The following is a 16,712-nucleotide window of genomic DNA, read 5'->3' on the forward strand; positions in this document are numbered from 1 at the left end:
TGGATGCATTAACCATAGAAAACGCATTCCTAATGTAAATACCGCAAAAATGGTGATCGATGTCACATTTTTAATTACGAGTAAACGTAACATTTTAAATGAAATCATACAACAACGAGGTGAGGTGCCTACTTCTGAGGGTGCGGTCATGCTGTATTTATAGTAAAGAAAGAAATATATATATATTTGATTGTTTTTATTTTTTCCCCTTGCTCCCGTATTTTGGCCTGCAAAGGCGCCACATGGCCTTCGGCCGGTCGTGGGCTGTCCTCTATGTACTCCTCTATGAAATCCGTACAACCACCTCCGTAAGAGTTTATCGTTTACATGTAGTTCTTTAGCAGAAGCTCAAGGTGGCAGTAACGATATGATTATGGTGCCAGATGCAGAATTCATACCCATAACCTTACGGACACACTCACAGCTGACTATAGCCTCCTGGGCCCTATTTCTCGAAGCCTTCTTCACGCTACGTCGTTGCTAACTTCTACATTTTAACACAGAACTTACGAACTACGTAGCGTTAAGAATGTTTCTAAAAACCAGACCCAGAGCTAGACATCAGCCTACTTGTTTATCCTGTTGAAGCTATCACAGGAAACGCTAGGCTCAAACCAGCATTCCTTTCACAAACTCAGAGAAAATTACTGTGCAAATATGTTACAAAATATACCTACCTTACAGCACTTCAATTGCAGCATACATAGTTTCATATATACCAATAAAATCCCTTTTTTAACCATGATTGGTCACTGGTGCTGGTGAACTGTAGAAAATGACACATATGAAAGGACCTATGCCATGGCTTCACTTCTGAAGTGAATATGTATTACATTGTTACATTGTATAAGTATTGGAATTTTCTAAACCATGCTGTGCACTCAGCCAAAACTGGCATATCTAGTACTCAAATTTCAGTAACACTACACTGAATTTTTCTTTTTAAATCACCTCTTCACATGATTAAGCATATCTGCATTGGCCATTAGCATTTACGTGATTCTTTGGTAGTACTTCTGAACTACAATCGCATACATTCAGTGAACACCATCATTTTCCGTATTCCACACACAGCAAAACATTATTCATTTCCCCATGACTCATTTGGAATAGAAAGCAACCAAAAGGTGACAGAGAAATTTGAAAAGAAAACCATTTAATGGAGAAAAGTGATTTTGAGTCCATTCTACTATTGATCTTGAACCAGCTGCTTTTCAAATAATTAATTTTGTGCATATTGTCTCCACTCTCTACACAATTTGAAAAACTCACTTAAAAAATTAAATTCCAATTTTATAATTCTAAGATACTGTACTAAAATACATAAAAACATCTTTTAAGAGAAAACAATTACAAAGTTTGTAAATGGAAAAGAGGATATAAAATATTTAAACAAGGTACATTGGAAAAAAAAAAACTCATAAAACAATGCATAAAATCGTTCTACAGCAACATTAAACATGACAAGGGGGCACACTGCACTGAGCTTGGTTGGCTCAGCTAGAGACAAACATTTAAACACTTAAGACCATGTTTCTGCCTTGGTCTGCATATACAGTATGTAAGAAAACAAAACACAACATTCATGGGGGGTGAAGACAAATTAGTCTTCAAAACTACACACCCCCGGTCAACGTACTAACTGGCCTGGACCCTCCCCACTACAATGCCTATTTCAAACAGGCAAAACGTCTGACATTTTCAAACAATGTGCGGAAAAAGTTCAACAGAGGTATTGGCAGGATGGGGGAAAACCCAGAGCATTTACATGGACTTCAGATGTACTCAAACAAAATGCAAACAAAACGTGGTTCGGTCGACAGACTGAAAGCCCTGATTCAATAGATATTTCCTATGAATTTAGTCATTACAAGTAATGGTTGCATGTGCCAAAATTTGGATGTGCTTGTTCAAACGAAACACCCAAGGATGGCCCAACACCGCCGACTCAGATTTAATGTTGTGCCCCCCTCATCACATCCCCCTATTTGGGGGTGAGCTGCACTCATGCAGGTAGAGTTATACTGATGAAAGAAAGTCATGGTTTCGCAAATTGTATAACGAAATTAACACACCAGAAGGAAATGAAGAAAAAAAAAAAACATACATAGAAGTCGGGGCCAGAGTTCCCAGTTAACGTCTTAAAAAATGTCACAAATGATTTGCAGTGAGAGAGCCAGCATCCCCTGTGCCAAGCTGCTCTGGTTACCGATTCCCATGAATCCAAGGAGAGACCGTGTGGTAACAACAAACGAAAAGGTCCATATGAGCTCAAGGAAGGGTGGGAAACTGCTAATAATCAGTGCCAGTTAGAAATGTCACCTGGGCCCAGTGCCATTTAATGGTGTGTTACTTTACATCGGTAAAAATCATTCCCCCTGAGTTAATACACATCCGCAAGACATCTTTGTCCATTTTTTTTTTCTTAGAAATACAAGGGTAAAATTATTGAAATAATCTATATAAACAAGAAACAATATACAATAAGCTTTGGAGAACAGACCTGCTGTATTGCACAAGTTTGTGTCCACAGAATCTCAGAGTCTTGGGGGGGTGGAGCTGCTCTTCAGGGGCTGCGGGGGCCCCCTTGTGTTTCTGACAGCTGCATGCAGCACTAGTCTCTCGCAAACTCAGCGGGGGCCCGGAACAGCGATACTCGCCTACATCCCATTTCCTGTACTCGAATAACAAATGTGTGTGTGTCTGTGTGCCCCCGTGCTCTGGTGCTGGTGAACTGGCTGCCGGGGAGAGGTCCGTCTCAGATTAAGGCGGCCGTGTCTGCCAGATTCCTGCTGGGACTCAGGCTGGCGAAGAAGCGCACGTCGCGGTCTTTGTCCGCCTGCAGGGACAGCACCGTCTCCTCCAGCTCATCCGAATGGGCACTGCCAGGCTCTTTGAAGTATGCTGGTCACGGGCATGGGGACGGGCAGCAAGAGAGAGATGTGTTTATATACATGAATATAAGCATATATGCAAAAAAGGCAAGGAAACAGTGCTGGAAAAAACAACTAAAGAAATGCAAATATACGATTCATTAAAAGAAGACTTCTTATCTAGTTACAAGGCCTTGCTGCTATCCATCCATCCACCCTTTTTCCAAACCGCTTATCCTACTGGGTCGCGGGGGGTCCGGAGCCTATCCCGGAAGCAATGGGCACGAGGCAGGGAACAACCCAGGATGGGGGGGCCAGCCCATCGCAGGGCACACTCACACACCATTCACACACACACATGCACTCCTATGGGCAATTTAGCAACTCCAATCTGCCTCAGAATGCTTTTTTGGACTGTGGGGCGAAACTGGAGTAGGCCTTGCTGCTACATATTCATAATTATTCATAATTCAAATATTCATATTTATAATATATTTTAGCGATATAAAAGAAAACGAAATGATAATAGCTTTTCACAGGGAAACCAAGAAAGCACTGCGTTTGAAGTATAAACAAAACAGCCCTATCAGAGATCAAAGAGAGAACTGGGAGGTAAGTGGGCTGACAAATGAGCGTGTGTGTGTCTGAGGTTCACCTTTTTCCAGTATGCTCTGCCGGAGAGCTTTGGCCACCAAGACACGAACATTAGCCACGGGGTCCGATGACAGGCTCAGCAGACTTGGGAGCAGGTGCTGGGCAAACTGATCCATAGGCATGCAGTCCTCCTCCACGATTGCCTATAAGGGAAGGGTGACAAAAGGGAGGATGAGGGGGCATGTCGGTGTGTCATACCTTCAGCTGGCCTGAGTGACAGTTAGCGTAATAAATGAGGATATGGACTTATAACCAGTGGGTTACTAGTTACCAGGAGGGGAGGCTGTAGCTAAACACATCACTGAATAAATGGTTGCTGTCATGTTGATTTTATTAAATCCACTCTTGTCCCCATTATTCACTGTACAATGAGGAGGAAATGGGGCAATTCGGACAGTCTCCTATCCCTCCTTCACCTCACCTGACAGATGAACGCGAAGGCTTGGCGTCCCACCCACTTGGGACAATGACAGAACTTGACGATAAGCTGGTTGATAAAGTTGAGGCCCAGCTCATGGTCTCCACTGGCGTACAACTTCTGCAAGATCTCCACCACCTTCACCAGACATGGAACACACACACACAGCAAACCCTACGCATTACCAATCACACGGCGACATGCCGCAGTGCAACTCCTAAATTAGACTTGGAGTCCTCTGACTCGCATCTTCCGGGTCTGCAAAGATCTCACAGGGTGATTCGCTGCAACAGATGTGTAAAGCGAAAGCGGAAAGCAAAACGCTGCCGTAAAATCATTCTCCACAGGAGGGCTTCGTCTTAGACACACTGCCGCACTACACATGTAAGGAACGGGGCATCAACATAACGAGACCGCATCTCAGGTTTCATTTTATGATAACCAAGGAAATGGGAGGAGTACTGTAATAGCATCGGATAAATATTATGCAATGTAATATATAATTACAATCATAAAAGCAAGGAATGCAACTTTTGGCCATCAGTTTCCTTAGCAGCTACCCAGACGAAGATCGGAGGCGTACCAGTTTGTAGGAGATCCACCTAACCTCGGAGACCTTGTCCGAGCAGAGCGTGAGCGCTATCTGTCGAAGATAGTCGTATACGTCGTAGTGACTGTACAGCTCAATGATGAGGATCAGCTGTCTGTAGAAAGATGGCGAGTCACCCCCTGGCACATGTACACGTGTCCGTGCGTGCAAGTGTGACGACGAGGCCAGAAAATATGATACTGGAGACTCACTCGGCCAGTTCGTATCGGAACCTCCAGTTGCGGCTGTTGTCCGTCACCATGAACTCCTGGAGCTGGTAGAGATACTCTCTGCGCTTGTCTGCGTGAAGCAGCTGAAACGGACAGTACAGACTTAACAATCAGCAACAGGCCTGGGCTACGGAAAGCTGGGAAACAGATACATATACAACACATATGGATTCAAGTCAACTGGGACTTGTTGAGTGGCTGGAGAAGTTCCCCAAGAGAAGTCCAGACTCACGGCGGTGCTCACCTTCAGGAAGTCGTAGAGGTGCTTGAGGACGCCGATGCGCACCTCGTCCAGGTCCTTCAGGAAGCCATTGAAGATGGGCACCAGATCCGCGGCCGTCAGCTGGTCTCCTAAAATGACGGCTAGCTCATGGATAGAGAAGGCCAGTGTTCTGCGCACCTTCCACTGTGAAAGAAATGAGGACGAAGATGAGAAAGGCGACGCAGTCAATTTGCTCTGCAAACTACCTTATTTACTTTGACCAGTGCTTCCAGACTTAAGATTCAGCTTTATTGTCACTGCACAGGACACAAGTACAATGAAAATCAGTTTTGCATCCAAGCAGAAGTGCAAATAGTAGTATAAGGTGCTTATAAGGTAATATGTACAATAGAGGATATAAATAAACGACATAAGGTTATATAAAAACAAAAAAATATACAGACTGGAAGAAAATGGCTGGCAAGACAACATTTACAAATGTGTTGCTAAGGCAATATTTATATGTAGGAACATACAGGGTGATGCCTGGTTTTTTTGCAACATAAAGTATGTGCAGATGATAAAAATACTTCGGCAGTATTTACAGGCAAGGTGCAAAGGGTTAAGGCAAGCAGATGGAATGAAAGAATATTTTATACATTATTTAGTATACAGACAGTTGCAAATGAGTACTATGTGCAAAACAAATCAGATGGAGGCCAGAGTGACACCCCCCCCCCCCCCCAAAAAAAAAAAAAAAAAAGAAAAGAAAACAGACAAAGCGATGGTAAGGCAAACCTCTGGGAAAGGTCTCTCATAAGCAAGGCTGGTTACATGTTCAACCATTTGAGATAAGCTGGTTCACTGGCAGGGGCGGCATGGTGATGCAGTGGTTAGCACTGTTGCCTCACACCTCTGGGTCACAGGTTCGAGTCTCCGCCTGGGTCACATGTGTGTGGAGTTTGCATGTTCTCCCTATGTCGTCGTGGGGTTTCCTCCGGGTACTCCGGTTTCCCCCCCACAGTCCAAAAACATGCTGAGGCTAATTGGACTTGCTAAATTGCCCATAGGAGTTCCCGGACCTCCCACGACCCAGTAGGATAAGCCGTTTGGAAAATGAATGGATGGATGGTTCACTGGCTGTTTATTATGTTTATCTGTGGTGGTGCTGAAAGAGGAGAACGTCACGGGGCCCCACCTGAACATCCGTGGCCAGGGTCTCGTATGTGTCCTTCAGGCAGTGCCAGTTCTGCCGGCCGAGTGTGAGGGCCACACCGGGCAGACTGAAGGCACAGTGCTTGGCGATCTCCGTGTCCACGGTCTGCGCCCGGGTCGGGTCGGTCATCGAGAGGTACTGGTCTAGGAGCTGCTGGGGAATCACGTTCTGGGGGAGAGCAAAGGGGGCAACTTGATGGGAGTTACACTCACATTCCACCCCACAAAGTGCACACTATGCAGCAAGCTTTAACTTCCTAAAATTTTCATTTTAATTTTGATATTTTAACAGAAGTCAAATCCGATTTTATCAGCATGTAAAGTGAGTTCACACCTGACCCAAGCCTGTCATGGACAGGTAACCGTATGACTGAATATACTTCAGTTTAATCAAGTTTGTGCAGACGTTCCAACCAACCTGGACCTTGGATTTCTCCTCGTCACACAGCTTATTTGGGGAGGAGTCCTGTCCTTCCTGTTCAGTTTTAATCAGCTCTGCAGTTTCCTAAGGCACCAGGGATTGAGCACACAGATGAACAGCAGCAGCAGCAATGCACCACAGCGGCCTTATCAAACACGCACTGAAACCCAGCAAGTAGAACACAGGTAGTCAGGATCAGATTTCCTGTTCTACAAATAAAAGATCCTACTTCCTATATGGTACCGCAACACCTCTGAGAGGGCAACCATACAGGAATGTATGGTTTCTTACTTCCCCTAATAATGTCCATGCTATCGAACAGGGGCTGCCCATCTACATATCCTCTCACCTCATTGCCTGCCTCGGGGTCCTTAAGCTGAAAAGACTCTGGAGCAGACTGCGGGGAATCAAGTGGCTTGGTTGGTAACACGGGTTGGTCTTCCTCAGGATCGGGTTGGACAGACAGGGGCACAGAGGGTGGCGGAGTCTGGGGGTCCAGCACTGGGATCTCTCTACTTTCATACAGGACCTCATCCTGATCAGCCTCCTCGCTGTGACTCTCCAGCTGGGCCGCCTTCAGCGCAGCAGACAGCACCTGCACCTGGGCTGGTGAGAGACCAGCAGGGGGCTTCTGTTCACACATCGTTCAGATATCGCATTCGAAGATTTCAATGGGATATGAAACTAAAGGACATTTTACTGTGTAATCTACATGCAGCGAAGAGACAGATCTGAACGGACCAGAAGAAAAAGCACCATACAAACTCGTAGCACAACCTGTAGAGCTACGAACCATGACATCTGAAGGTTCCTGGTTCAAATCCCATGGTTGGTGGAATGATTTCTCCACTGGACCTGTGAGCCAGACCCTTAATGCCGATTTCTCGAGGGGGCCTTTTCTGCTCCAAAACCCTTACCTTGCACATCTGGGTCATCCAAGTGGGGCTGTAAGCAGTCCAGAACTTTCTGGATCTGAGAGCTGGTGGCAGGGCCCTGGGAATCCAGAATGGGGACCTCCCTGGCTGCTACCTCCTCAATCTGAAGGAGTTCCAAGTCCTGGCTGATGTCAGGCAAAGGAGACCTCCAGTAGTGAAAGGAGCTATATGTGTCCTCTATCAGCTGGGGTTCTTTGTCGCCAGCCTGGGTAGTGGTGGGACAGTCCTTCTCCAGAGCCTCCAAAATACTGGTTCCAGTCCCTTTGCAGCCAAGGACAGACTCCTGATCAGTTTTTTTACATAGTTCTAGTGTGCTGGGACACTTTGATCCTGAAGGTGCGTGTAGTGCTGGCTCTATTTGGCATTCACCCAAGTCAAAACCGCTCCCTGTAGAACCACCGCAAGCTGGGCGATCACACCTGCATACATAAATACAGAGTGAGGACCCCTCCATAACCTCTACAGATTGTTTGAAGCACTTCAATGACACGTGATTGACACCCACTACACTCAGAATTCTTTAGTGCTTTTCTGTGCCCAGCCAACTTTAGCACCCAGAGACGAGACCTTGATGGCTTGCAGGGAACGTACCTGTCAGAGGAACATCGGACGGTCTCACGTGGTGTCCCGTCTTCTCTGAAGTGCAGCACGGTGCTGGAGGGGTTGGCGAACGTAGATATGAAGCGGCCGAGAGACTGGAAGGCTGCCTGTCTCACCTGGAGAGGTGATGATATGGTTTGAGTTTCCATCACACGCTGAAAAGCATCGTCACTGGCTTAAAGAAAGGCTTTCCCTGACAGAGTAAGAATGAGAAGACTTCCCGAAGCTGGAAGGTAAAAGCCCATCATTTAAAACAGGGTTATTTTGATGTCCCATGTATTCATGTATTTATCCATCCAGTACTCTTCCAGCAACCTACCCAGTACAGGGTTGAGGGTTATTCTGATGTGATTTTTATGATGCAAAAACATACCAAAATGTCCCAGATTAACATGGCGGCCAAGGGTCTCGCGCATACAGTGTCTTACCCAACGGGACTGGTCACTGATAAGGCTGATGAACAGTGGAGACAGCTTGGTCCGCCGGACCTCGGGGGAGGTGGAGTTGGAGACGATCATGAAGCACTCAGCGCATGCCTTTCGAATCCCCCACAGGCTATCGGAGCACAGATCAAAGAACTTTGGCATCTGCACGAGGATGGGAGAAAGATTTTCCGACATTTTTGATGGAACACACATGGATTTCAAGTTCGAGCATAAGCAGCAAGAAGTCACAGTGGCAGGTCCTCACCAGAACTTTCTCTGTGGCATCCTGGCCCACGATAGAGCAAAACTCCCCAAAATTTGCTGCACACACCTGGTAGGAGAGATGTGGAGTGGAATTTGAGGTAAACAACAACTCGTTTTGGCAGCCAGAACAGTGACAAACGATGTGTATATCTGCAGGAGCTCAGGTTGCCATCAGACTACAGAAAGCGCCGGAACCACACCAATAAAGTTATCGCTTTCTAAAATCTCAGGAACCCTCCTTCCCATTGTTCCGAGCTTTTTCAAACCACTGTACCCCACTTAACAACTATATAACAACTACTACAAAAAAGAGTGCCTAGTTTTCTGATAACTTCATGCACTTCAGAGAAACTCATCCTGTGTCCTTTACTCGTACTTCAGAAGGTACATTCACAGCCTCCCGGGCGACTGCTGCTGCTTTCCAAGCCCCCGGGGTGTCATACCTTGCGCACTTGGAAGAGGCGGACGTCACTGCAGAGCTCACAGAAGCGCAGGAGGAGCAGGTGCTCCACTGTGTCCCTGCTCAACATGGTCACCAGCTTGCACATGATCTGTGGAGTGGAACAAACCACTGTGTGACCACAGGGGGGGTGCGGGCCAGGTAGCAGCCCCCTCTGCTATTCTCAGTAGAGATTTAAGGAAATGCAACAACAAAATATACAAACTTCATTTATAAAACAGGAATGCAAAAAAACAAATTTAATGTAAATGCTGTCAGGCACAACCTTAAACCCACAGACTATACTGTAGGTGGCATGTGGCTCTGAGGGTTAAGACTCTGTTCTCGGGATTGGAAAGTCGCATGTGAAATCCCATGGTTGGGATGATTTCACCATTAGGCTCAAATTGTCCAGGGACACGCTAACTGTGCATGAGCTGTGTGCTGTCTGCCACACTTGTACATCTCTTTATTTAGCTTCTGCTAAATAAATCAATGCTATTCAAACGACCCCCCTCCACACACACACACACACACACACCCCCAGCTCCTGGTTCATATTGCTCTCACCGCCACGGCCTCGATCTTGTAGTCGTCGTCGCTGCTGGGGTCCGTGAGGTCCAGCAGCACTGGGCACACCTTGTTCTCCATGTCAGCCTTGCTGATGAGTCCCTGCTCCAGCAGCACTAGCAGTGCAGCCTGGCTGGTTTTCCGCACCTGTCCGGCAAGGCAGCATTAAGCTTTAATGTGGATGGGGGAGGGAGTGGGCTCTGAACCCAGACTGAATCATTCATTAATGCGGTTTCTCTGTAGAAAGGCAAACAGTTCATTGGGGAGTCTGTGCCCTGGTCTATAGGGTCACTGGTTTAAATCCTGTGGCCAGCAAAATCTTCATATCACCGTGGGTGGAGTGTGTGTGTGTGTGTGTGTGTGTGAGAGTGTCATGGAGAGCAAGAAGGGATATGAAAAACCACAGAGGCCTCCAACGGTCTTATTGCCATCAAATAGCTTTCTGTGCTGCTATGTCGCATCTGCAACATCTGCTCATCCAGCCAGGAATGAAGAAACACTGTGGCCATACAGTCACCCACGATGAACTTACACTGGTCTGGTGCTCCACTACGCTCACCTGGTTGTTGGGGTCTGTCAGGTACCGGACAACGATGGGGACTAGGTACCGAGAGAAGGCTGCCGGGAAGTTGGGCCGATTCTCGTGCAGGAACATGGCGATGTTGGGCACCTGCTCCATCAGCTCTGCCCGCACTGTGGGCTCTGGAAGGTTAACACACGTGGAACAGGATACCATAAGACTAATTAACCATGATATACCACATTAATGCGGTATCAGATGTAATTTGTCGCAGTGTGAGCTTCCACAGTTGATGAGGAAACTACATATGTCGTACATGAAGCCAGATGAAGCTAAAGAATAAAACTCACAAAACGAAAACACAGATATGCAACAGTAATGAGAAGCAGAGCTCTGAGACATAAGTATCAGGGAGCCTGAACCAATGAAAAAGATTAATGGGTTGTCAAATATGTCAACTGTAATGAGAAAAAAACAATTCATTTCTAAGCTCTGCTTCTGTACAATGATCTGTAATATATGGATTTATGTTGCTTGAAGAGATTAGATTAAAAGCCAGAGTCACTTAAGCTCTTTACATCCAGGACAACATTTTTCAGGTTTTAATATTCTCACATTATCAAAGTCAAGTATAAGATCTGGCACTAAACATGTAGACGCTATATGTCAAAATGTAGGATCTTGAATCTATTTTCTGTTCATAATATCCAGAAACAAACATGCTTTGATTAATGCAGGCCACACATACAGCTCCTTTTCTGCCAAAAACTGATATGAAAACAGGAAAAAGACTCAAAATAGTCTCTCTGCTCTAACACCAATCAGAGCTCTCAGAGAAGGCGCCAAATACTATTTGCTCATTGTGCTTCTCACCACAGACGAAAATAGCATGTTAAAGGTCTATGCTAACTTGGCTGGATGTAATTACAGTTGAGCTGTGTAATGGAAGATTTTTTTATTCATGTAAATTGTATTTTATATTGAGCTAATTTTATGACCCCCAGACATACCTGCATCAACTTTTTCTTGGACATCCAACATCACAATATTCTTAGTATTCTGTACTACAACTGAAAACTCACATTCAGCAAATGTTTAGTTTCTTACGTTTGTAAGACTTCATAAGAGGTTATATCCGTGGTTAAGAAAAGAATGAAAAATATCCATAATTCCAGTGATCAACCATATATTATATATATACACACACACAGCCGTGGAAAAAATTAAGAGACCACTCTATTACTCTATATTTTTAAAATCCTGGACAGTAGTATACAACAATAAGGTGAAGCAGGAGACCCTGGGAACAACCAGAAACCAGCCAGGTAGAGGGCAGAAGCAACCTTCTAATGCCAGAGATGACTGTCAGCTTATCTGATAGTATCTCATGAAATGTAAGATGACCTCAAGTGACCTTCAAAAGGAATGAGAAACATAGAGTGGTGTGAAGTGCACTGCTAGAAAAGAAAGAAGCCCTTCACCAGTGAGAAGAAGGGAAGAGCCAGGCTGCAGTTTGCAAAAAACATTTTATTCACACACACGATTTATTTGTTTATTTGATTTTCTGAAGTGGTAATATCGGGTTAGTTCATATTGGGAGCACTGCAAGCTAAATGCACAACCGCAGCATATAATCAGTCAAATGGTGAAGATGCTGAAATACAACTGAAAACCTTTTAACTGAAATGGATTACTGGGCCAGTCATGCAGTCCACCAGACATTATTGCTGGATAAGACAACATCATTAAACAGTATTCTTAGCCAGCAACACCGGCGGCTTAATCATTAATTTTTAATGGCATGCATAAATAAACAACGGAACATCACTCCGGGTGACTGAATACTAACTGAATACTAACCTCCATCCTCAGACATCCGGGCGACCGTTTCCATGACACTGACAAAGTCATTCTCGTTGTCACTGAACTCCCTCAGCACATCCAGCAGGCCACGCGCCACGATCTGCCTGCAAAGCAGCGATGGCAATAAGCACATGCATTCGACGATGAAAGCTGTGGCCGCAGCCTCTGGAATTCACACTTCAGCCGGCTGAGATAGTGGGGCGGCAGCCAGTCACGCTGTAAAAATATACATATACTATTTTGTTTCTGCCTGAGGCCTGCGCTGAACTGCAAGTGTTTCGAATGTGCGAGGGGTGGGGGGCGTGGGGCCACGGGCAAGTTTGCCACTGCTTTTGGCAGAATTATTCCACTGCACTAAATGCTGACTAAGCCCTTTTGTATTACGGGATGGCTGGATGCCAGACTTCTTTGATTAGCTGCAAACCACATCAATGGCACTTGAATAAAAAAAAAAAAAGGAGAAAAACATACCGCACCAGGACGTATACAATGCGAGATATGGCCGTGTTACAGGTGGCATCATGCCTGATTCAGGCATCAGTTACAGCCAACTGCACAGCAGACTAGTTTTATATGACACGTCTATTAATGTCATAACAACAGATGGTGCATCCAGTGACAGCCAGTGTTTTCCGCAGTGCTCCCTACCTGTTGAAAACATTCTCGCTGAAGGCGTACTTCTCAAGCCGTCCCAGTGGGGTGAGGTTGTCCTGGCCCGCATCAAGAAAGGCAGTGATCCGGATTCCATCGCAGTCTGAACCATAATCGTCAAACCCAACTGAGGAGGGAAAAAGAAAGGATTTATTAATCAAACGGCTCCTAAAAATCTAACATGTGCAAAACACATTACATTTCTGGCCCACAACTCAGTTGAGGTTTAAATAAAACCTTGATAGCAGCGCTCAAAATTGCAAAGACTGAATCAGGCTGTTCGGGAGCAGAAAACCCAACGCTAAATTGATACTGACAGAACATGACACTGCAGAGAGTGAAAGGGATGCAGGGGTTGTCATCAGCTTCATCTAGCATCTCTGTAAATTGTTCACAGTGTTTGTTAGTGTTTGGGATCCTAGATTTTCAGGCTGCGTCTCCTGAAATAACAGCTATCAACAGGAATAATACCAGTGTGTGTGGGGTGGGAACAGGGGGAGTTCGGTAGATTTATCTCAATGACTGGTTGCAATTAGAGGTGCGGTCGCATTTTAAATAGACCCCCCCCCACCACGACAATTTTACAATGCAGTAAGCGTATTCTGCATATTCTGTGAATTATTGGTGTCTCGTGACCTGTACTTTGGGAAATTCTGTGCTGGTATATTTAGTTTTTTGTTTTGTCAGTGATGTGGGATCAGAGCTACTACTCAGAAATGACATGTCCATCCTGTGAGGGACGTGCATTTGTAAAATTTGCCCCATTCTCACATTTCTTTGCTCTATTTTCCCAGCCCTGGATTTTAAATCCAATAATGTTCTGGTCCATTTCAAAATTATGTCTTCACGTGGCTGAAAAGGCTTAAAACTAATTTTAAATCCATAAAACACTGCAGTAAATAATGACAGTAATAATAACATGCTGCATCGTGCCAAAACTAATGGATTATCTTAATTTTGCTGGTCACTGGAATTCAACACTGCAATTCATAACATGTGTCATCATTAAAATGTCAGGCTTAACAAGAAGCAGATCGTGTTTAATTAAAATAAAATGAACAGATTCGTAAAATCTCTTTTTCTGTTTTCGACCACTTTGAGAGCATCTAAAGGACACTGTAATAATTTGCACTTGAAAATGTAGTATATTATTTATGAGTATAATCATATTACTTATCTATTGTGCTGATTGACTGATATAAATACATCCCAGCCCAAACATCTCACTTCCATCTGTGTGGTTTGCCTGCATGTGGTGCGAATGCACCAAAAGGACAGACACCATTGAGCCAATGCCTGCTCATCTCACTGGGCATCATGAGGCAGCGAGCAAGACGGCTACCATCAATTGGCTGAGTGGGACCGAGCTGAATACGAAAGATAAACCGTAACTGGATGCAGTTATCAGACACGTGTCTTGGAAAGAAAGTATTAACAGGGAATTTACAGGAATATTTCCAGGGCCATTACAGGTTTACATATGGTCAACTGACAGGTTACAGCACCACCTCAGAGGTCATGAATTATGGCACAATAAACATTTACAAAGAACCACTACATTTGTTATATACCACAGCAGTCAGTTCATTTTATTGTGGTTGGTGGGTCAAATACTTACAGTCGTCCATATCGTCATGGCCATCTTCAAAGTATAATGACAGACCTGAAGAACAAAATTAAAAGACTGTCGGCTTTACAAACTTACAAATAAAATATTTTTACCAAGCATCTGCTGGCAGTGTTTAATCACACCACTAATCAATCCAAATCCGGCGACAATAAATGAGGTTACTGCGCAGTAAAATTATAAAATTATCCAAGGAGAGTCAAAGGCAACTTCTTATTTATTTTGGTTTTTTACTTTTTAGGTTCTCTTTGGCCTTATTTTGTCCCTATTTCCCAAAAAGAGACAACGTGAGGTTGACAATGGGAACACACCCATATATACATTCTGTATTATTAAAACAATAAAAAGTACTAAACAAAATTCACAATGCAAATATAAATCAATTCCCCACAACTCCCATCACCAGCATAGGTAAAATGGAACGTGAACCTCAACTATGCCTTGTACTCAAATGTTTTTTCGTCCAATTATCAGCTTCCCATTGTTAAATATCCGCCGGCTCAGTTTAACCCTAACTGCACAGCACACTGCACCCGCATCTAACCTGGATTACTAATCCGATGTGACGACTTCTAAAGACAGCCCTCTAAAGATAGACTAGGAGATAAAAATGCGTACGGGAAGCACCAAATCACGTCTGACTGGCACAAGGAAACACGTTTCTAAGTTTAATATCAACCAACACTAATCATCACAATAAAACAATAAAGATATTGCTACTAAATGTCAACAGAGTACACTTTGCCAAACTGACATCATTCTGAGGTTACAGCACGGAACAAAGGCAAGGACATTATTATTAAAGTCTTCTTTAAGTATTGAGCCGAACATGTAAGAAGGAAAATATCAAGTTCATCTTCAAATCTATTATAGTGTAATAGAATTATTATGCGTTAAATCACAGTATGAATCGCATGCTGAATGGACTGTCAAAATGCATTTTGTCCTAATAACGTACGTACATCTTCAGGTGCAAAAAATCGCAAATGAAATATTAAGCAGTAGCTAAAACCTGTCTGATGTCAACACAAAACCTGCATCTAACAAAGAAAAGCGATTTAACATCGAGTTGGTCTGGTATGTCCAGCGGACACGTTTTTCCTATGCACTGCCATCTTTAAATGACCATCCGGTCATATAAACCATAACGATCAACAAAATGTAAATACACAGCCAGTCTCCAAGCTAGCAAAACAAGCGACCATAATATTCACTCAAACAGTTATCAGTCATATAAAATATAAAAACTGATGTCTGGTAAAAAAAGGAAAATACAGCAAATACTGTAAGGACAATTTCATAGCAAATAACACTCATTCTAATTATAAATGTAAAACATATATATGTTAAAGCACAGACGGGAGAATAACATACTCGGTTTCTTTCAACTAGTAAAGTGTCAAACATATATAGGATTCAATTCAGTTTAACAAAATCTTAAAATCAAAACAACCCCAAATCTGCAAAAAGACAGGTCTGCTTTATGCTGGGCGGGAAAAAAAGAAAAAAACAACTAGGGGTTCTTCGTTACGATTTCTGTGTTCGTTTTTTCATGTTGGTTAACATTAAAGAAATCTCCAATATCGATATGCATTGTATTTATACTACACAACTATGTTGGAGGTTGTCAACAAGCTAGCAAAGTAGCTAACTCGCGGTGCCAGTTTCAATAATATTCATGACATTTAATTTAAATAGCATGTTTAGGATGCATCATCTAGTTGAATGACACGTTAATTCTATCATACAGAATTAGGATGACCCTATCGTAACACGTAAAAGTAGCCTTTATTCTTCTCAAGCTAGCTAAGTAACTAGCTGCTATATCAGCTGACCAGACTTTGCATGATCTTAGTAAGCGGTTAGCAGGTAGCGAGATTTGGAGAAAGTGAAATGCGACAGTCAAACTCTACGCATATATGCAGCAAGCATATCAAAAAGGCAGAATAAAAAGCCTCGACATTTTCTCAAGTAAAGTTTAAACAAAATTAAATGTCTCGACGTTACCTGCCATCTTGAGTTTTTTCTCGGTGTCGCCTGTCAGAGAGGGTGAGCTTCACCACTTCCTGAAGGTCACGTTCCTGCAATATTAATTCAATAAAAAAATATTTGACCACCGTCGAAACACGGTTTAACAAAATACAAGAATTGTGCGACGAAAAATACGAATACTGTATTTAGGGGGGGAAATTATATATTTGTTAACATAACCCGTA

The 16,712-nt window shown here is 43.7% G+C and overlaps 1 protein-coding gene across 1 annotated transcript; it reads right to left on the bottom strand.

The window, feature by feature from the left end:
- Window positions 1-1,136: 1,136 nt before the first annotated feature.
- Window positions 1,137-16,703, bottom strand: ppp4r1l (protein phosphatase 4, regulatory subunit 1-like). The gene is made up of 20 exons (XM_049022927.1): window positions 16,504-16,703; window positions 14,488-14,532; window positions 12,867-12,996; window positions 12,216-12,322; window positions 10,395-10,537; window positions 9,836-9,982; window positions 9,270-9,377; window positions 8,828-8,893; window positions 8,566-8,724; window positions 8,129-8,253; window positions 7,520-7,956; window positions 6,952-7,208; window positions 6,600-6,686; window positions 6,165-6,350; window positions 5,009-5,170; window positions 4,747-4,847; window positions 4,529-4,649; window positions 3,949-4,083; window positions 3,529-3,670; window positions 1,137-2,904 (listed from the first exon to the last, which is right to left on the bottom strand). Exons 1-20 carry the CDS (start codon window positions 16,508-16,510, stop codon window positions 2,759-2,761), a joined length of 2,811 nt encoding a protein of 936 aa, XP_048878884.1. The 5' UTR covers window positions 16,511-16,703; the 3' UTR covers window positions 1,137-2,758.
- Between the last annotated feature and the right edge of the window lie 9 nt (window positions 16,704-16,712).

This window comes from Brienomyrus brachyistius, chromosome 8 (genome assembly GCF_023856365.1).
Source record: "Brienomyrus brachyistius isolate T26 chromosome 8, BBRACH_0.4, whole genome shotgun sequence".
NCBI classification, from domain to species: domain Eukaryota; kingdom Metazoa; phylum Chordata; class Actinopteri; order Osteoglossiformes; family Mormyridae; genus Brienomyrus; species Brienomyrus brachyistius.